The 21574-nt window shown below is 39.2% G+C and overlaps 1 protein-coding gene across 2 annotated transcripts in view; it reads left to right on the top strand.

Moving 5' to 3' along the window:
• The first annotated feature begins 1545 nt into the window (after positions 1-1545).
• DPYSL5 (dihydropyrimidinase like 5) overlaps positions 1546-21574 on the top strand; it is a 103527-nt gene continuing 83498 nt past the window's right edge. Inside the window, exon 1 of one of the 2 annotated variants that reach the window (XM_031951407.1) lies at positions 1546-1617. Coding sequence is in view for 1 of the 2 variants with exons in the window: in XM_031951406.1 (XP_031807266.1) it covers positions 1723-1760 (38 nt within the window). In the remaining variant the exon portion in view is untranslated. Of the gene's footprint in view, positions 1618-1688; positions 1761-21574 lie in introns of those variants that run through there. The other variant, XM_031951406.1, reaches the window with a different exon arrangement.

Here is a 21574-nt window from a genome sequence, read left to right as displayed (position 1 = left end):
AGGTTTAGGTTCAAAATAGCAAAATAAACAACAACAAAAAAAGGAAACTCGAAGAGTACATTTATAATGACCTAGTGTGACCCAAAAGAAGACATGAGAACATTTGAAATCCCGCTTGCAGGAACTTTGGGTGTGGGACTTGCTCCCCACCCCCACCTCCCAACCCCGCGCTTCTTTGTTTTTGTTGTTTTAAATTCTTTGTTACAAAAAAATAACTCTCTGGACCAGGAAGGGATATGTTTAAAAAGGAAAGTGATGTGCAAGCAAAAAGCTACCACTTTTTGAATTTTTAGGAAGAAAAGCTCTGGATTCGGAGAATTGTGTTTTAATGCAAGAGAAGCCATTCAGTAATAACAGACATAGATAACAAATTTAAGATCGGCACCCTCAGTAATATATACTGTGAAATGTTAAGGAAAACTCCGAGGCTGGAGCGTGATTGAGCCGCGCCCCTGCCGCTCCCCCACAGCCAAGAATCGATTTTTTTTTCCTTTTCTGTCAGTTAAAGAAAAATAAACGCACACATGTTTAACACACCCAAGGCTTTATTTTGTGCTGTTAATTCCCCATTCTGGTGGACAGCAACCCAGGGGGCGCCATTTCCAAACTTAAACTGCCCAGAAAGCGTAGCCAAACTACTGTTTCTTGGCGATCAGAGGAGCGCGTCCGATGTCTACTTTGTGCGAACGGACAGATTGTATGTGCGCGCCACCTGATCTACTCAAATGCTGAAAACTGCCCTCCAGAAAGAGGAAAGGCCCTGGAAACGGGGGGAACTAGCCTGGAGGGAGCTCAGCCTCGCCAGGCTCTGGGACTGAGCGGCCAGGAGAGCCCCCACGCCCCGTGACCCCCGTTCGTTGGCGCTATTGTTTCGCCTCCCCCGGGGGCTCTCTGCGGACTCCGGAGCGGGAGCAGCGCTGGGAGGGTACGCCGTGGGCCTCCTTTGGGGCCCCCGCCCCTCTTCTCTTCCCGAAGTTCTCTCGGGAGATCCGCCTTCCCAGGGCTTTGTGAAGTGTCTTCGGTCACTATGGAAACCAAAAGGGAGCTAGGGAAGAGGGGCGTGGGCTGTGCCGTCGGTTCCTTCTGCGGCTCTCGCTTGTCTCCTTTCCCGGCTCTGTAGCCAGGCCTGACGGGAGTCGTAGTCCGCAGCCTGGCAGCTCGAGGACTATAAGATTGGAAGAGCCCCTAAAAGCCTTCTACTCTAGAGCGAGGATCCTCGTCGGCGGGGTACAGAGGGGGAGGGGGGCGGAGCCAAGCGCTTAGTGATTGGCTAAAGCTGATCCCTCTGTGCCCTCGTCCCCGCCCCCATTCGCGGCTCCCCGCTCGCATTACTCTTCCCCCCGCCCCAGCGGCTCCTCCCTCCCCCCGCCCCCGCCCCACTCGATTGCCCTCCCAGAGCTCTCGGTTAGTGTGCTGGGGTTACCGAGCGCAGCGCGCGGCCACGGCGGAGCCGGATCGCGGCGACAGCGGCAGCAGCAGCGGCAGCAGCAGCGGCAGCAGCCGCCTTTCCCGCTCAGAGCATCCGCGGCCCCAGCCCGGCCACGGCCCTGAAGGAGGTCACAGCTCCAGGAGGACGGAGGAGGACGCGGGAGTTTGCGGCGGCAGCAGCCAGGCAAAGTGGGTGATGGCATAGTGGGCAGTGGGCTTCTCCCCAAATGACAGCAGCGGCGTCATCTGCCCCCTTGTTACCTCGGCGAAGCCTTACAAAAGGGCGTGGGAGGGATGGGGAGGAAACAATCCCCGAACGCACCAGGAGGGAGGTAACTTCCCCCACCCCGATTCCTAAAGGGGGCAGAGGAGATAGGGTGGGAGTGGGCATTCCATCCCCCTCCCCCACTCCCAGCACTGCCGCCACCCTCTCTCACACGCACTAGAGGCGGGAGACCCGAGGTCAGAGGGCCTGGTCTGGGTGACCTCTGGTCTGGGTGACCTCTGGTCTGGGCTCCCGAGGAGAGGAGGGGGCTGGTGCAGGCGGAGACTGGCTGCAGCGGGAGCTGTGGTGGAGATGGGTTTCGGGGAGGGGGCTTGGCGTGGGAGGAAGAGGGGCAGTTTGTGTTGAGATATGCTGAGGGCGGGTTGCTGCAGGCAGAGGGGCTCAGGCCTGGGGCGGGGGGAATCGGGCCTGGAGATGCATGAATCCCACTTTGGTCCCTTCCAGCCTCTTGGAGGTCTCCGGTTGCACGCTCCCTCCACCCCCGCAGCCTCTGTGTCCCTCGGCCCGATTGTGGCCCCGAGACTCGGGATTTCAGCGGCGGACTGAGGGCTATTCTTTTCCAACCTAGTCCCCGCGCTGCGTCGGGGAGAGGGCGCGGCAGTACCGCATGCCTCCGCCACCTGCCCAGAGCCACAAAGAGACCGCTCGCCACCGCGAGCTCTAAGCTGCCTGGACGTATTATTCAGCTCCCCGAGGCTTTCGGGCAGTGTATTCTGGAAAGGGAGAACGCTCCACCTTGCAAGCTTTGGGGAGCGAGGTGGCGTGGATCCTTTGGGGCTGGGCTCTTGAAGAAGCTGAGGGTGGAAGGGCGGGGTGGGGGGAATAGAGGAGGGGGTTGTTGTTCAGAGAGACGGGAGCTTGGATTTCAGGAGAGAGAAGGGTGGAGGCAGGATACTGGGTGGGGTGGGTAGTGCTTTTGGTGTGTGGGGAAGAAAAAGATCTCTGAAAGTGGGAGTTCCGATGAACAGCATTTCATCTGTGTGGGTATGCGTAATCTGGGAAGAAGTCTGAGCAGGGCATGATTGTAGGTTGGTTGGGTGTAAGGGAGATAGATGCCGGGGACTAGAGAAAGGTAAGATTAAAATCTGAGCCAGATGGAGCATTGTTTCAAAGCTTAAGCCCGGGGGAGGGAGATCCCCACACATTTAGGGAAAACCCAACGGATCCCCAGTCCACCCACCTTTTCCTCGTGGAAGCTCGGAGGCTGTCACAACAGCAGACCTGCCTGAGAATGGCCTGAGATTGTTTTTGATTTTCCAATTTGTAAAATGGGGAAACAAGTACTGCAGTCTTTCAGATAATCAAGGGTAGGAGAGGGTACCCCCTTTTCCAAAGCCCATCTCACGCCCTGGGGGAAAAGGTTCTAATTCTTCCTTCTTGTTGAAATGAAAATTTTACTTAAGCTATCTGGTGAATATTTTGCTAGTGTCCTCCTGCCGGTGTCATCGAAAACAAGGTCTCCCATCGGACACATTGTTGAATCCTGTCTGGTGTGGTGAATTATGCGCTGCTCCAGCCTGCCTGAATTTACAGACCTCGGCTACTTGCGCTGTCCCCACCCCCGTAGTGCTTCTGTCTGTGGACAATCTATCTTGCTCTGTGGCGAGGTCGACATCAGGCGTTCTAGTCGTAGCCGCGTCTGTCTTCTTCGGGAGCCCCTTCTGTGCCAACCCCTAGTGCAAGAATGAAATATTCTTGCGGTGGCTTTCGCTCAAAAGACGGGGCTTTGTCTCCCGAGCGGTCTGGCACGACTGGTTACATGTGCATGTGTAAAAGGGAAGTCGTCATGGTCGGGGATGCTTCTGGTGAAATTTGGAGCTAAGCTGCTGTAAAAATCATGTCGGGGGGTAGAGCTGACTCTCATTTCTTAGTGGTATAACGGGGAAGAGGGATGGGCTCGGGTCGGTTGCCAAATGACCACACCCAGTCTGTCGGTTCCGATCTCACGTATTGTCTCCCGACCTAAATTAGGACATCGATGGCCAGGATCGGGGAAAAGATTTTTTTTTTTCCCCCGATGGAAGCATAAAATAATCAGGAATTTGGCAGAGTTCTCTATTCTTTCCTATTAGTTCGATCCATAGATATCGATGTTGTCAGAGCTGCAATTGAAATTCATGTCTCGGTTATAACTTGATACATAGAATCATGGAGATAAGGGCCTTAGAGAGACACTTTAGTCCAAGCTGCTCATTTTATTAATGAAGCAGCAGTTGAGGCCCAGAGAGTTACACAAGTAGCGAGTGACAAAGCTAGGTTTTGAACCCGTGTCTTTTGACTGTGAATCCCCCTGAACACCACATGTGCCTCATCTGACAACCAGTGTTTTTGCCTTGTTTGTTTAAGATGTTTAGCTAATTAATAACAAAGTTAGAGATGATGCTTATTTAAAATTAACAAACAAGCCTCCATTAAGCATCTATTATGTGCCAAGCACTGTGGAGGGATTGGCATTTTTAAAATTAAGTGAAAAGCAGTTTGGTTCCAAGATATCTTTAAGAGAATAACAGCTGAACCGGAGCTGTGATAGAGATAAATAATGTGATTTGATCATGCTCCAAAAGAAAACACTAATTAGTTTTAAGTTTGGCCTTCCATTAACTAATGAAATTTTCCTCTCCTCTCCCAAGCATTCACACGGAGTATGAATTTTCCTTTTAATTTTTAAAATACCGAATTTAACAAATAACAAATTTTCTCACATGAGATTTCCTCATACAGTAGAACAGAAATAAGATTGTGCATGAAGTGCAGGTTTCTGTTGTGCACAGCTACCTTTTGTTTAAAAAAAAAAAAGTGTATATTAAATACAACCTGTAGCTTTTAATGCTGTTTTATTTGGGCTGTTTTCTGTCCTTCCTTCTGTTCTCTTGTCTTCATTTTGAAAGATGATGTCTCACTGATCTTCTTTTGAGTACAAATTCCCTAAGATTCTGATATGTTTTACCATATTATAATTAAGAAACACCTATTTTTTTTTTTTACAGAAAATACTTAGTGGGTGTATTACCCCATAAAGCAGCAAGGAATTTTTTTGAGTTTGTGGATATGAATCATTTTTAAGTAATTAAAATATTCTATTTAACTTTTAATCTCCCAATTTCAGAATCCTGTTTTAGGACTCACTATGAATATTGTTAGCCATCTGATTTTTTTTTTAAAACCCAATAAAATTTGTAAGAAGGGGATGGCCAGAATAACATTTTAAATACATAGTAAACCATAGGGCAAAATTTGTGGGAAGATAATAGGAGAATCCAATAAAAGCAGCAAACCCAAACTCTTGACCATTGAAATTTCTTTATCTTATTATATAAATGGATAAGTTTTTCGGCTCTTACGTGGAGAATTGTTACAAAGAATTTGTGTTTTAGAATAGAATCATTTTTGTAATCTACATGACTTTGTAGGGATTTTTTTAACTGCTTTTAATTCTTCCACTATTTTGGTATACTTCACAAACATCTCCCTGATTCTCAAGTTTGATGCACCTTGAGAGGTGGTTGAAGGAATTAAATGAAAGATATTTAGTCTGGAGGAAAGGAGACCTGGGGGAGGGAGGAGAAAGAGAGGAGGAAACATGGGGAGGATATCATAACTGCCTGCAAGTATTTGAATAACTGTTATGTGGAACGACTTTGAATTGGTTTTCTTGACACCAGAGAGCTGAAGATAGGAGTCATAGGTAGAAATTTCAAAGAGCTATATTTAGGCTTATTATAAGGAGAAAAACTTCTTAATAATTATTGATGCCCAAAGTATAGTGAACAACCTTGGAAATTGGAGATCTTTAAGATCTGTTTTTTTGCCCATTTGCCAGATCATTTCTCATGATGAGATTATTGATTCTTCCCTCTGTGGTAGCAGTGTTAATGGTGGTAAGGTAGATGAAATCTACCAGCTTATCCAGACCACACTAGCATGTAGGCAGAGTATAGGGAGTAGCAATTGCCTCCCAGCCAGTCCCCATTATACATAAATGTAACTATTTTGGTCTGCTGCATCTCTATCCAAACTTGGATGTTCATGACCCAAAAAAATGAGGAATAAAGATAACAGAGCAGAGCAATTATGTTCCATTGGTGGTATTCTTAGCTTTTCCTGCACATGTACACACCTTGTCAGGGAGCAATGGGTAGAAGAATCCTTATGCCACCGATTGGCATAAGTCTTGGAAACAGCTACCTCACATTCTCCATTGCTGGATTCCAGTTTCTTAACTCTTGTTTAGATTTTTCTAAAAGGAAAGAGATTGAGTCTATATTCTATAAGTATTTATTAGGAAATCAAGAAAATAAATTCATGTTAATATTTATTGAATTAATTGGAAAAGCAGCATTCTACATTAGAAAGAACAATGGATTTAGAGTTGGAACCTCAAATTCTACTTCTGTTATTTAGTACCTTGTGAACTTGGGCAAATCTCTTCATTGGTTTGGTTATGTTTTCTTATCTATAAAATGGGGTGGGTTGGATTGGTGTCCAAGATCCTTTCTAGCTCTAAATCCATGATGTTATATGTATATTTGTATGGAAGAGGCAACAAGGTATTATGAGAGAGTGTTCAATGTGGCTGAGGAAAGACTTGGGCTTTGTGATTCTGAGCAAGAAATATAATCTTGATTCAGGCAATTCCCTTGAATTTAGTTTCTAAGTCATAAATGGGTTGCAATTTGTGTTGAGAGTTCTCACACCATGAAGTTGTATAATGATAAAATAACCGATGTATAGAATGGACTATCCAAATAAAACTATGTATGAAGTACAATGTTAGCTGCATCAGTGTTTAGGAACCAGTCCATATCGGTGCTCAAAAGCCTGATTTATTAAATTTTTAGTAGGAGCATCTCAGAAATTTGTCAATAATGCTACAAACCAGGATTTAATCTATTGTTTTGTCTAATAAAGTAATGGAGTAAGGTTGAAAATATGCCCACCCCAACAAATCATTAAACATTTACAAGCATTCTCTGGCTAGATTTCTTTCTTGCTGCTTGTGCATTCTATTAGAAATGGAATATCTGGAAAGTGCTTTATAAAAGCTAGCTGCTATTATTATTAATAAAGCTGTTCATGCTATGTTGAAAGTTCACTTAATATTTAAAAAGTATTTTGATCAGGTTACATTTGTGAGTTGGGCTTATGGTACCTCTAAGAGTCTTCAACTGGGATTCTTATGCAAACTCTGGATTTCAGTCTGCCAGGTTATGGGTTTCAAAACCATATCCACCTAGGCCCAGGAACAAAACAGTACAAATAGATAGGGGAACAGTTTAACTGGCTATTTTGGAGCTAAGTACTTCCAAGCCTTCCTGAGGCTGAGGTATACCACCTGGCTATACTTGCAAATGTGGTGGTGTGCTAGAGACCCATCCATTAGCCTTATTGGATGGAGTACTATAGCGTCTATAAAGAGGGGAGCCTCCAGAAGGGCGTTTATGTTTTTGTCTCTGGCATATAATAGGTGTGGACTCATTTGATTGGTGAGGAGCCTGGGTAGGGATCCTCCCCCTATTGAATTGCATATTTAAATGTTGAGTGTGATGAACTAATATTAAGAATGAGTTACGTTTTTGGACTTGGTCAATAAGGGGATTTGTTTGGCCTGAACAGTACTTATCTATTAAAAAGGTGGGTTTGGGGATTTTTTGAGGGAATTTTGGTCTTTAGTTTTTTTGGAGGGTGTGAGTGGGAAGAGGAGGAACAGGAGATGTGGGGAGAGAAAAAAAAATTCTTGATAACTGAAAAAAAAAACTTTTAATATTTGAGAGAAGTAAAAAAAAAAATTAATCTTTATCAACCCAGGAGTAGCAGGATGTATGTGATAAGCGTTCTGATTTGCAAATCTATTTGTTTTATAACTTGGTATATTAGTAAGTTGAGATAAAGAGGAGAGAATGTAAGTAGGGGCTTGGTGTGAAGTTTTAGCAAAAATTCATAGATTCTGAGAACTGCAAACTCAAGAGATTTCAGAAGTCTGTCTTCCAGCCTAGCCTTTGCTTGTGCAAAAACACCTCTCATAAAACATCTTGGTAGACAAAGATCCTAGAGAACTCCAAAAAAAGAGACTTGCCACCAGTCTCCCAAGGCAAAGAGCTAGTACCTGATAGTTAAACGTGGTTATATAGGGCCCTCCCGACCTGGAATTCTGAGGCCTCGGACTGTTTAGATGCATGTATCTGATCGGGGGAATGGGCTAAAAAAGGAAACAAAGGAAAATCAAAATTTGGAAACAAAAGAAATTAAAAAGAGACTGTCATCATAAATAATTGCTGAAAATGTTTTCTTGGCTCCAGAAGGTACCTTTTCCTTCCCAGAAGCCCTTCCACAAAAACCTTAAAGAGCCAACTAAAACTGGCACAGTTGGTTTGGCTTAGGGCATTTTTCAGGTGAGTTCATGCTATGCTTGTTTAGGGATTTCCCCCAAGTCTATTGCACCTGTAGCAAACCCACGAGTGTGCATACGCAACTTTTAACACACACTTAAAATTACATTCCATCCACAATTCCTGAGTACCTCATGAGGCAGACCTATTACCTAACAGCTACAATGGTTAAGAAAATGCTCATGTAGTTGTGGAACTATGTAAAGAATAATTGTACTCGTTTAACATAGATTAGATTACTTGCTGTCTAGGGGAGGGGGAGAGGGGAAGGGAGGGAGAAAAAAATTTTTGGAACACAAGGTTTTGCAAAGCTGAATGTTGAAAACTATGCATGTGTTTTGAAAATTAAAAGCTTTAACAAAAAAAAGAAATTGCTTATGATTGTTTCTTGGTAATTTCCTTATAGGGCTTCTGACCCTCCAAAGCCAAGGAAAATAAGCTTAATATGCATGATATTAAAATGCATTGATGCATATTTGCTATCATGAAGAATATAGATTCACTTTGGAATTTGCTTTCAACTTGCCTCCTGGGTATTATTTTGGTGCTATTCAAGCACACTGGGGGCGGGGCTTATTTCCTCCCTTTGGGCATCTATCCATGTTTTATTCCCCCCAGGAAATTCTGGGTTCATCATATCTCACAGTGGATTTTTATTCAAGACAGGTTTTGCATCCTCTTTCTTGTTGCTTGCTTTTTGATGATTTCTCTTATGAGCACATCAACCAGATTTGGAAAGGAAAAAGACAATAAAATTAAATATTACCGGCCATTTTGCTATGTCATACTCTTTGACAAATAGTTTTAGTGTCAAAGGTTAAACTTATCATTCCAGAATAAATTTTGGGAATGTGTCACCCTTATTGTCTTGATTTAGGAAGCATTGTTCCTGGAGGAAAGAACACTGTCTCTGAAAACAAAAGCTGCAAGTTTCAAATCCCCTCTCTGATATTTATGACTCTGGGCAAATTATTTAACCTCCTTGTACCTCAGTTTCCTCAAATGTAAAATGAGAAGGTTGGTTAGGTGGCCTCTAAAATCTTTCCTAGATCTAGATCTCTGATTCTGTGAATCCATAATCTATAGTTCTCCTGTACTCTCTAAAACTAATTATTAAATGAATTAAAATCAAAAATTACTAAAATTAAATTAAAAATTAAAAATACCTAATAGTTTTTGTTGTTTAGTTGTCTCCAATTCTTTGTAACCCATTGGGCTTTTCTTGGCAAAGATACTGAAGGAGTTTGCCACTTCCTTCTCTAGCTCATTTTAAACATGAGGAAAGTGGTTTAAGTGACTTACCCAGGATCACACAGCTAGTAAGTGTCTGAAGTTGGATTTGAACTTCAGATTCCAGGACCAGTGCTCAATCTGCTTTGCCACCTAGCTGTGCCCCTTTTTTTTGTTGTGTTTTGTTTTTGTTTATATGGAGGAATATGGAAGCACTGGCAAATATCATAAATCTCTCAGTAACCCCAGCCAGTTCTGTAAATTACTGAGTTGTTGTACATCTGTGTAGGAAGTTCCCATACATGGAAGTATGGAGGTTCCCATACATACCTACAGTGAATAAATCAATATTTTGGACACCACCTCCCTCCAAATTTCTTTGATAATTTTAAGAAAATTGCCCCCTTTCATCTAATTCCAGATAGAATGGGCTCTTTCCTCTTTTTTTCCTGTAATTAATTTTTGAGATTTTTTTTTCCAACTTTACACCTGAAGCCTTGAGAGGGAGGGAGAGATCTGTGTTATAATTAGCATCCTCACAAATATAGGTAGACCAGAACATAAGGAGAAGTTTCTAGTTGTGAACATCATCACTGGATACTCTTTATGTAAACCAGCAATACAAGGAACATTAACTGATTCTGGGGTCAGAGGACCTAGATTCAAATCCTGTCTTTGACATTTTATACTTTTGTGACTCTGAACAGTTCACTTAACCTCACAGGACCTCATTTTCCTCATCTGTAAAGAAAGAATGTTCAACTAGCTGGCCTATGATGCCATTTCCAGCTCTAATCTATGGATCAGCTAATAGGAAATAATATACATATAGATTTCTTTTTTTTTTCTTTTTAAATTTAGGACATAATTGAATAGATGTCATAGGTCAGAGAAAAAAATAATGAATTTTCCAAGATTTGGAAAGCAATTTTTTCTGATTGAATCTGTCCATATTTATGTTTTTGTGTGTATGTTCTGGGACACATCAAACTTGTTTTTGTCATTTGAGATTTAGTAACTAGGTATCTACAAGAGATTGGCAACAGAAGAATAATTAGTTTAAACGTGTAATTCAGTAGGGATAAAAGTCTCCAACATAGAGTCCCATGGAACCAAACTTGATTGTTTAGAATTTTTTTCAAGTAAAAAAAAAGTTGAAGCCTTGGTATTATTATGAGGAAAAAATTGATAATTATGTAGTAAATAAGACAAATATAAAGAGGGATACTTTGCTCTAAAAAATAAATTTCTTGTGGAGATAGTAGTTTCAAATTCTCTGGTATAGTAGATAGAACATTGGACCTGAGTCAGAAAGACTGGGATTCATGTCTTGCCTTAGAGCTAGGTGATTCTAAGCAGGTCACTTAACTCCTGTAATCTCAATTTCTTCATCCTTAAAATGAAGGGTTGAACAAGACTCTGAGGTCATCCTTAGCTCTAAATCAGTGATCTTATGACCTGGATTCAAAACTTGCTTCTTGACATTTACTAGTTATGTGATCCCATGGCAAATCAACCTTGCTGAGTGAGACGCACTCAGTTTTCTCATCTGCAAAAGTGGAGGTAGAAAACTAGCACCTGACTTACCAGATTGTTGTAAAAAAGAGATGAAGTCATATGGAATGTGCTGAGCAAGATTTAGGTGCTATATAAATGTAAATTATTATTACTATCAGAGTAATAGTATTTTAGTAGGAAATTCATTAGAACTCCCATTTATAGCATAAAATTAGCTGGATTTCATTCCTAGCCTTTTTTTTAAAAGTTGACTGACTCAGCCACAAAATACTTTGTCTCTCATAATTCCCTGTCCCATGTTACTCAATTTTTTATGTCTCATCTCAATTCCTCAATCTAAACATCCATATAACATGAACTCTCTCATCAAATATAGGTGAATTTCATTCCAGCCTCCAACATAAGAGTACAAAAATAGTTTTTCCATTCCTCAGTTAACCCTTATTAGAAGGTGGCAGCAATGAGGAAGACCCCATGAAGCAAAAGCAATAATAATGATGGTAATAACTTGATATGTATATAGAATTTTTGAGGTAACAAAGCACTTTGTACTTTTTATTGTTGCATTAGATACAGATAATTGCCCATCTTGCTTTTTCTAAGTAGAAAGCTTATGGTGATGTAGTAGAAAGAACATTGTATTTGGATTCATATATAAATAGTAGCTCTACAATTTGCAGCCTGTGTGACTTTGGGGCAAGTCTCATCAATTTATGAAATTTATTTTCTTCAACTTTATAGTAGGAGTTTAGAGGTGATGGAATCTCTAAGATGTAGTGATGATTATGTAAGTAGCTTTTGGCGGCTGGGGGGGGAGGGGGGAGGTGAACGTGTGCTTGGTGCTTTTTAAGTTTAATATAGATGTTAACATTTTCTCCATCACTTAAGTTAGGACAATCAAAAAAAATCAATAAATTAAATGCCAATTTGTATGTTTATATATTTCCAAGATGTAGATGCTTAAATAGAAAATTTAACTAATGGCTTTCATGAGCTCATTTGAGCTTACTCTGGTATGCCCTTCCCACTATGAGTCTCCGGGAGTCTGAGGTGATTTATATAACATTATACAACTTCTAAGTGAGAGAGCTCAGACTCAAACCTAGGACTTCTGACAATGAGGGCAACATTCTTTTCATTCTACTTAAGCTTCCCTATTCCCTTAAGCACTTATTCTTTTCCCCTCCTTTTTTCTTTTTAACTTGACTTGCCCAGATCACACAGGTAGTAAGTGTCTTAGACCACATTTAAACTCAAGTGCTCCTGACTTCAGGATTGGTTCTCTATCCACCATATCCCTTAACTGCTCCCTCAGTTACCCATTCTTGAAAGACTTTGGAAGAACATCAGAAAGTAATATTTCCTATTCTTTATTCACTACTATTAGAATGACATACTGTGATAATTGTAGAAATATGCATAGAAGAATTGCACATGTTTAACATATATTGGATTACTTGGCATCTAGGGGAGGGGATGGGAAAAAAGAGGAAAAAAATTTGGAACACAAGGTTTTGTAAAGGTGAATACTGAAAATTACCTATGTGTATGTTTTGAAAATAAAAAGCTTTAATTAAAAAAAAAGATTTACCAAAAAAAAAATGACTTATGCTGGTCACCATTCAAAGTATCTTTTGCCTCTGAGAACTTGGCTATACTGACTTAATAAGGGATCATCTAGGCCCTTTGGACCTAGAATGGCACTCCTCATTCTCCAAGTCATTAGTTATCCTTGGGTCATTCATGGTGATAATTTTATTATTATTGTTATCTTAGGGTGACTGTAACTATGATTTCATTGATACACACACACACACACACACATACATATACATAATTTATATTCTTGTGGAGCCTGGGTCACATAGCCAATTTTTATCAGAAACAAGACTGAAATCTAGGTTTTCCAGACACTGAGGCTTGCCTTTCTTTTTACCACATCACACTACCTCTACTAAATGTTGTTTCCAAGATTCTTTCTCCAGTATCAAACAGAAAAAAAGAATATTTGTATTTGTGTTCAATAATGGTAAAATATAATGAATAAAAATGTTCTGACTTTCTCCAGTTAAATATATAGTTTCTTAAATGCGCTTCTCAGGTTTGACCCTAATGTATATTCAAGGTTTTTAGATGATGTTTTCTGGCTCTTTCTTGGGTGGCATGCTGGATAGAATTCTGGATAGAAGACAACCTGAATTCAAATCCTTCTTCAGAGCTGGTTAGGTTTGTGACTTTGGGCAAACAAACTATTTGATCTTTCTCAGCTTCAGTTTCCTCAAATTTAAAATGAGGAGAATAAATAGTAACTAACTCACAAGGATGTGATTAACGCAAATGAGTTAAAAGGTTAAAGTGCTTTGCAAATCTTAAAATGCTATAAAAATATTAGCTATTACAAAGATGAGGGACCTTAATCATGTAAAATATAGCATGGAATCCTCCCCATCCTAGCTTGTAGCACATATAGTATCTTGCATTGTAGTAGCTACTCAGTAAATACTCGTTGAATTAATAATTGGGGAATGTTTTTAGATTTGTATATACTATCATTTTCCTGTTGTTCAGACTTTTGATTCTCTTTTTAAAATTAAAACTAATTAAGTCCAACTTTGGTTTAAGAAAGACTGAATGTTACTGGGGGAGGGCAAGGAGGAGAATGTCTGTGTTTTCAATTGAGCATTGTGACTAGTTTTTTTTTTCTTCCATCCACCCTTTTTCACCAGAAAGTTTCCTGTGACTGTCACTGCCTTGACTTCTCATGAATGTTTGTTTCATAAACATTCTCTGTGCACCAAGAGACAGTCCCACTATCTTTGTGTTCACCTCAGTTTCCATTTCCAAACAGCCTCTTTGTTTAACTTCAGACCCTCTATGGGCTTGCTCCAGCCTTTTAAATCTTGACTCTCTGTACTCCCTCCCATTGTCTGCTACAGGCCTTTTCTTTGTCTCTCTGCATGGTGAAAGGCACACTGTTGATGCTGAAGCCTCCTCCCTTATTGCTCCATTTGTAGCTGTATTCTTCCATCATTGATCTGAGCTAGGTCTTTCAGATTTAAAATCCCTTTGGAAGCTTGAAATTTTCCATCCTATTTCCTTTTCTCTCTTATTTCAGTGCCTCTTTAAAGTCTCTTCCGATTTATTCAAATTAGTTTGCTGTTTTTGACATGTAGATCTAAAAGGCTGTTAAAAACATGGATGTAAAAGTATGCAATATGGTGCTTACATGACTATTTTCTAGGTCCCTAAAGACTAAATTATACTTGCTAGGGATTGATCAGATTGCTTTCAACCCATTTAATGCCTTAACAAAAAAGTGTTCATTTAAGCTGTTTCTATATGAGCCCACATAGCCTATCAGTTCAGTGAAAACAATTGTCAAGTTAGTTATTGAGTACTGGAGTTAACAAAACAACCGATTGGTTGACTGAAAATGTCCAGTTGTCAATGGATTGTTATGCCTTCTGCCTCTTGCTGGAGCTCTTTGTTTTGAGAGAAAAGAAAATAGGAGGCATTGTAACTCCTGGTACATGAAGCAGAAGATCATTCTGTCGACCTCCTGGTAGCCTTAGGAAAGATTGGCAAGTGATTTTCATTCTGTAAACTATTTTGCATGTTTCCTTTTGACAGGCAGAATGGCAGTTTTGAGTTTTAATTATATTTTTTGGCTTACACATTTCCCAATTTTAAAAAGTGTCAATTTAGAATGACAAAATCCAACTTCTTTATCTTGGAGATATGATTACAAAATGAGAATCAACATGATGTGTGACCACCAGTAGGCCACTAACCTCTCAGTGGCCCAAGTGACTCTAGATAAGATTATAAATTATATATAACTATGGCTTATAAAATAGCTGCCAAGATTGAAAATTTTATCTTTGCATTCCTGGTGCTGGAAATAATGAATTCTTGGTTCATTGGTTGAGAGAACTTCTCTAGTTTGAATTCCCACACTAGTGAAATCATAGATGTGGACCCCCAAAAATGTATATCATTTTGTAGTCAGTTAACATTTAGTAAGTATGTATTATTTACCAGACAGTCTGCTAAATTCTTTTGTACTTTTGACATAGGCTTACAAGTTTACAGTTGCTTTGGAACTATTAATAACATTTCTTCCATTTATGATTTTGTTTTCAGAGAAAGGAATAATGCCTTTTTCTGAGTTTGTAGGCATTGTTTCTTCTTTCACTAATTGTTATTTTTGTTCAGATTTCAAAAAAAGTATGAAACTTTAGGAAAATGGAAAGAACTGACTGTGCAATCTAATATTACCCTCCCAACTCCAATGTAGAAAGTCAGTAATGAATCTCTGCCAGTGTTTGGCTCATCTGTTCAAAAGCATGATGGCATTTTTAATCACTTCCTTTCCAATACTATTTCTAGTCTAATAAATATAAAAGTAATGACACTTTCTTCAGGACTTAGTTCAGATTTTCTTTTGTCCATCTTCCTCCTATTAATCACTGATCTTCTGAGTGACTGAGAGCTGGCACCCTATGGATACAGGGTATGGAGGGGAGGGGAGAAAGGGGGAAAGAGAATCCTCCTTTGTCCTTCCTTCCACATTCTCTTCTTCTCTGGGTTTTTGCTTGGCCGGGGCCAGGATTAGCTGATTTACTCTTTAAGAGCATTGTCCCTGGCTCTACATAGCAGTTTAGATTAAAGGCTCCTGTAGTCAGCCTTTTGTTCATTTTTTGTTTGTTTGTTTGTTTGTTTTTATCAATTTTCTGAAAAGCCAGAGATGCAAGGAGGAAAACCAGGAAGGGAGATGTACTAAGGGATTTACTGCAAGTACTTAGTGAACTCGGAACTAGCCAGTGTAACTCACATGGATTGCTTCTGGTATATTGTACATAGCCGTGGCTCTGTGTTCCTCCTGCACCCCACAATCAGGTCTTTGTATTTCTCTGACCAGGTTGTAGGCTGAAACAGTGTCATCCTGTGGGAGTTTTATCTCTGATAGAGAGAACAAGGGGCCATAGAATCATAGGGTTAGAGTTGAAAAAGACTTTAGAGATCATCTCATGTAGTACCATTTCCTTATTTTATAGATGAGGAAACCAAAGGCCAGAAGTTAAGTGATTTGATCAATCTTGATTCTCCCACTTATTATCTGTGTGGTCTTGGACAACAAGTCCCTTACAAGTCACTTAGTTTCTGCTGGTCCTAGTGTCCTCATCTACATAATGAGAAGACTCATTGGATGACCTGTAGGGTCCTTTCCAACAATAAATCGACTCTCCAGCCCTGTACTTTGTGCCCATCCTGGTCCAGATACAAATATTACTGGCATTTCCTGCTTTAAGGGTTATTGGGGGGAAAGTGCTTTGAAAACTTTAAAGTTAGATAGAAATATGAGCCCTGATAAGATGAAGATGATGATTGAGGATGGTACAATCCTTTGCCTTCATCTCTAAGCTTCCACCTTCTATATCTAACATCAGCTTTTGTCAGTTACTTTGTCAGTAAGGCAAAGAAACAACTTTGGAATTAAGTCCTTACTGTATCCAATTTGATTTTGTAGATTGCATTAAGTGCCTTCAATGTGCAAAATATTATAGTAGACCCATTAGATGACATAGAAATGAGTAAGAAACCCTTCCTCATTTTTTAGGGCATCCTTATGTACAATGAGAAAGCTTATAATGTACCAAAGGAGATAAGTTTATACCACACCCATGTTTAGCAAGCTCCAGTGGCTAAGGGAGGATAATGCAAACTCTTCTTCTGGCCACTAAAACCTCGTCAGAATCCAGTTCCAGTTTATCTTTCCTTTTCTTCTTTAAAAAAATTCAGAAACCATCTTAAAATCTTAACTGAAACCTAAAATAAAAATCCTTTCGGCAGTGTTTCTGACAAGCAGTCAATCCAGCCTCTTTGAAGAACTACAGTGATGGAGTACCTGCTTCCTCCTCAAGCAGAACATTCTATTTTCAGATAACTCTAATCGTGAGAAATGTTTTTCTTTTATCCAGGCAAACCCTATCTTAAGCTTCCATCTATTGCTTCTAGTTTTGCCCGATAGGTACTAAGCAGAAAAAGTTTAATTAATCAGGAAAGACTGTGGGGAAAATGTTAGATTTATAATCAGAGGACAAAACAGATTAAATTCTGGTTGTGCTACTTATTATCTTTTTGGTTTTAAGAAGATCACTTAATTTCTGAGCCCTAATTTCCTCATAAAATAAAAGAAATTATTTAAATGACCTCTCAAGTCTCTTCCAGTCCTTAAATCTATGATCATAGAATCTCTTTTCTGTAAGCTATCATGTCTTCCTAAGTCACTTTGGGACTGAGTATCCCCTGTTGGATCTTGAATCCCTTAAACATCATGGTGACCCTCTTCTGAACATCATCTAGTTTGTTAGTTGAAGATTAAAGTTATACATTAATATAATAATGGAGAATGTGATGTGAGATACTGAGAGCACAAGTGGAGGACTTAAGCTATTCTAAGAGAGATACTTCTTCCCTTGTGAGAGGAAATAAAGAGGAGAAAATGTAAGTGAAGTTACAAAAATTAGTTGTGAAGTAGGATGAGATTTCACAGTAGAGAGCTTCTTCTCTCGTTGACATAAATCCCCTCATTAAATATGTAGGCTACTGAATACTGCCTTGTGGCTTTAGAAGGGGACAACTGAGTATATCCTGAAAGACAGGCTACAATTAGGTTGTTGGTTTTTTTTTTAACTTTCACTCTTTTTCAATTAATAAGTATTTATTTTTTCGCTCTCCCAACTTTGTTTCCCTATATCTCAGAGATCTATCTTTTCCTCATTCAAACATAGAATAATGCTACTTTTATTTTATTATTTAAAGCATTCATATGTCTTCTTTAAAAAGTGGTATGAATCAAGTCGAATTATAACAGACTTCTAGGAATAAAAATTCTCCCTATAAGTTTTATTATCAGGAATGTGGATTTAGGCAAAAGGAGGGTTAGAACACTCACTTGGTGAGAAGAGGAAAAGAAGAGTTAGATGTGCTTTTCCTTCCTTTATTCCCTTCCCAGTACAGTATCTGAAGTGAATCAGAAATGTGCTATGGGTGAGGACACTGAGTTTGGTTCTTTGAGAAATGCAAAGCAATGTTACACAATGTAACAAAAGATAGCCAACATTATTTTTATTGCTTGAATGAATCCATTTTTACTGCTATATTCTTCACTAAGTACAGATATTAATACATCCATCCCTTCTTATATAATTCTTGTCTATATCTTTCTATAAATCTCTTCCACCCCAATCCAGAAAACCAACCATATATGCTGATGTCCCTCTTCTGGCTCTGGATGTCAGATAATCCTTGATCTGTGTATCTCCCTGCTGTCCATTGCTTTGCTAACTTATTGGACCAGCTCTTTTTTCTGATTATATACTTTCTGGATGATATCCCTTATGCCACTTCTCATATTTCAAGCCCCCTTTGGTGTAATATGCTGCCGTATATTTAAATACTCCATTATCTTAAAATGTCCTTTGAGACCCATGTAATTTTGTTTCTTCAGAAAGCATGGTGGTTGATTGTTCATAATCACATAGAATCACTTGGAAACATATTCATGTTTTTAAAAAGATGGATTTTGGTCATAGAAAGAAATGAGATAATTGGAAGAACTATTCAATTGCCCAAATATGATTCAGCCCTTCCTCCTCCTAACCCCATTTCCATCTTTGCTCCAGCTTCTTATCGTTCTACAGTGCCCTTAGAAGATATATTTACTGATGTACTAATTCAGTGGACTGCCAATCCAATTGCCTGTCACAATTTAAGTAATATTAATTTTTCATCCGCTTGGTTTTTCCTGTATGGATGACTAAGAGATAACTCTTTAGAGTAATCATGGATTAAATTGAGGAGGCTTGATAATATTATAGGGCTTGAAGAAATTAATGAAATGACATCTATTTATGGGAATAATATCTGGTAAACTTTACCTTATAGAGAGTACTCTTCCATTTGAACTTTAAGACATCTTTCATTACACCTTCCATATGCATAATTCTGTTAAAAATATTTACATAGGACTTCAAGGTTATAGCAAACTTTTGAGTGCTATATAAATACTATCATTATCATTATTATTGCTAATTGAGAAAAATTATCTCTGCATATGTAAAGGAATATTATATAATCTAAATTTATGAATATGGAAGGAAGTATGTTAAAGCTCTGTAACAGATTGAATGGCTAAGCCTAAAAAACAATTGAGTTAACAAAATGAGTTTTCTTCTTTGGAATCACATCTCTAGTTTAATGTCCTCCTCTTCACATCATCTATATTATGCTCTCACAACAACATCCCTTCTTTTTATCCCTTGATTAATCTTTTATTCTCCAATGTATTTCCTACTCTCCCCCACTGCTTCCCCTCTCCCCAACTTTTCTAGAGCCGTATTCTCATCATAGGTCTCTTCTGATTTCAGAAGAGTCTTTTAGTTCTTGTGCATATAACATTTGGCTCAAGGGGTGAATTAACAACCAGAACATCAGAACATCTTGGGTATCAGAGGACAGGGGATTAAAAATTAAAAATTCCTCAAGTGTGAGGGTTGGATTGGACTACAAACGTCTACAAAACAATCCAGAGAAAATCTACAGGCTGGTCATTACATTCATTTCTTGTTTCCCCAGAAAAGTGTAGCTTTGCCCTTTTTTTTTCACAGGTGGCACTTTTAGGTCAGTTCCTTCCTGAAGAAGGTAACGTGTTGCCACTAGTGAGACCTATTGGGGTTCATAGTATTAGGTGATAAGATCTAGCTGGTAAAAGTTGCATATGAATGAATAGCTTAATGTCTAAGTAAGTAATGAATGACCTTTCCTTCTTCAGAACTCATCTAGTTCTTTTCTTGTACTTTTTGGATGACTGTTTATAATGGATTATATTGTATTGTAGTTATTTGTATATGTACCACATCCCCTTATTATCCTTTACAACAGGGGTTCTAAAACATTTTCCATTCACAATCCCTTTTCATCCAAGAAATTTTTACATGACTCCAGGCATATAAGTGTATCAAATAAGTATACAAACCAAACATTTACTGATGATAAATCATAACTTTGCCATCCCCACATTCAATTTTGAAACCCCCGATGGGGGGGTTGTGAACCACAGTTTAAGAAGTTAGACCAGAATATGTCTGGAAATGATACCTACTCTAGAGACCAGGAGTTATTAACTGGGATCTGTAATTTTTAAAAGTAATTTTGGCAACTAATTCAATATAATTAGTTTTCTTTGTAATCCTGGGTGTTTTATGTTATGACTTGCATCACCCCTAAAATTATTAAGCTAGTGTGGGGAGGTGGAATTGAAATGAACGACAAGAGGATAAGGTAGCAGAAGGCTGTTCTATGGATTCACTGTAGGCTACTCTGTCCAATCCAGACATATCAGTATTCCAAATAGCATCTTCACCATTAAAATTAAAAATTTGCATCAATAAAAAAGAAAAGATAATAACTAGGGATTAATCAGAATTTCCCCCCAAATCCCCCTTTTCTTTCACAAAACTTTAAGAGAAATTACCTACTTAATTCTAATGATAGAACATAGACATATGTTGTTTCCAATTTTTATTTCCATGCTTATATCATGTATTACACTTCATTTCCACTCCACATTCCAGCCATATCATCGACCCCTTGCTGTTCTTCATATCTAACGTTGTCTTTCATTTCTGTGCATTTACACTGTCCCTTCTCACTTCATCCTCTTGCAAACTCTGGCTCCATTCGAGACTCATCTCAGGCCTCCCATATGAAGCCTTCTCAATTGCTTTTTCCTCCATCTTCATGAACTACTTAATATTTGTTATTTTTTTTACATTTATGTAAACATTGCTTCCTTCCTTAAAGGGAGGAATCATTTTTGAGAGCTTTATTTGTCCTTTTATCCCCATTGTCTAGCACATTCCTGACACAGAGTAAGTGTTCCGTAAATGCTTGGCATTTGGGGGGAAATAGTGTAGCAATATTTATAACAAGTGATTGTAAATGCAATACATCAGCTGAGCCAAGGAAGCCAGCATTAATTAAACTTGGAACCAACATTTCTTTTCACATTTCAGTTCAATTTAACACTGCCCACTATGTATACTGCTGCTAGGCTGTGACAAAAGATAAAGGCTACCCTCAAGAAGCTTACACTCTTGCTATGAGGATAAGATATATGCACAAATAAGGACAGTACAAGGCAGAAAGTGATAAATCTATAAGGAGCTCCATTTGGACAGGGAGAGGACTCTAGGGCTCTGGTCACAAAAATGGGAGTGGAGGTGAATTAATCTAGTGGTTCAAATAAAACTTAGTGCATCATCCTTTTTGGTATAAATCCCAATATGTTTGTGCCTAGTAACCTCAGCCTGACTTAAAGAGGCAGAGGCAATTTGTGAATAACCAAAGGATAAATGATTAAATTTTTCATGTACTATAGTTGACATTGCTGAACTTGATAAGCTTATAGCCAAGAAATCTCTGCTTTCAGGACCCCAACTTTATCCTTGCCTTTGTTAAAGCAGTTTGTTTTACTCTATGCTATGACCTTCAGTCTTGCAGGAATTGAAAGGACAGGGTCTCATTTTAGTGACTGGATACATCTCCCCTTTTTCAGCTCTGATTCAGCTGCCAAGCAAAGACATTTTAAATCCATAATACTTGATTTTTTCTCACCCAATACTGATAGAATGTTGAACTAGGCAAAGTTGTTTGGAGGGCA

The sequence above is a fragment of the Sarcophilus harrisii genome, chromosome 2 (genome assembly GCF_902635505.1).
Source record: "Sarcophilus harrisii chromosome 2, mSarHar1.11, whole genome shotgun sequence".
Taxonomy (NCBI): domain Eukaryota; kingdom Metazoa; phylum Chordata; class Mammalia; order Dasyuromorphia; family Dasyuridae; genus Sarcophilus; species Sarcophilus harrisii.
Note: the sequence above shows the minus strand (reverse complement) of the source record. Positions and strands in the feature narration are given on the sequence as shown.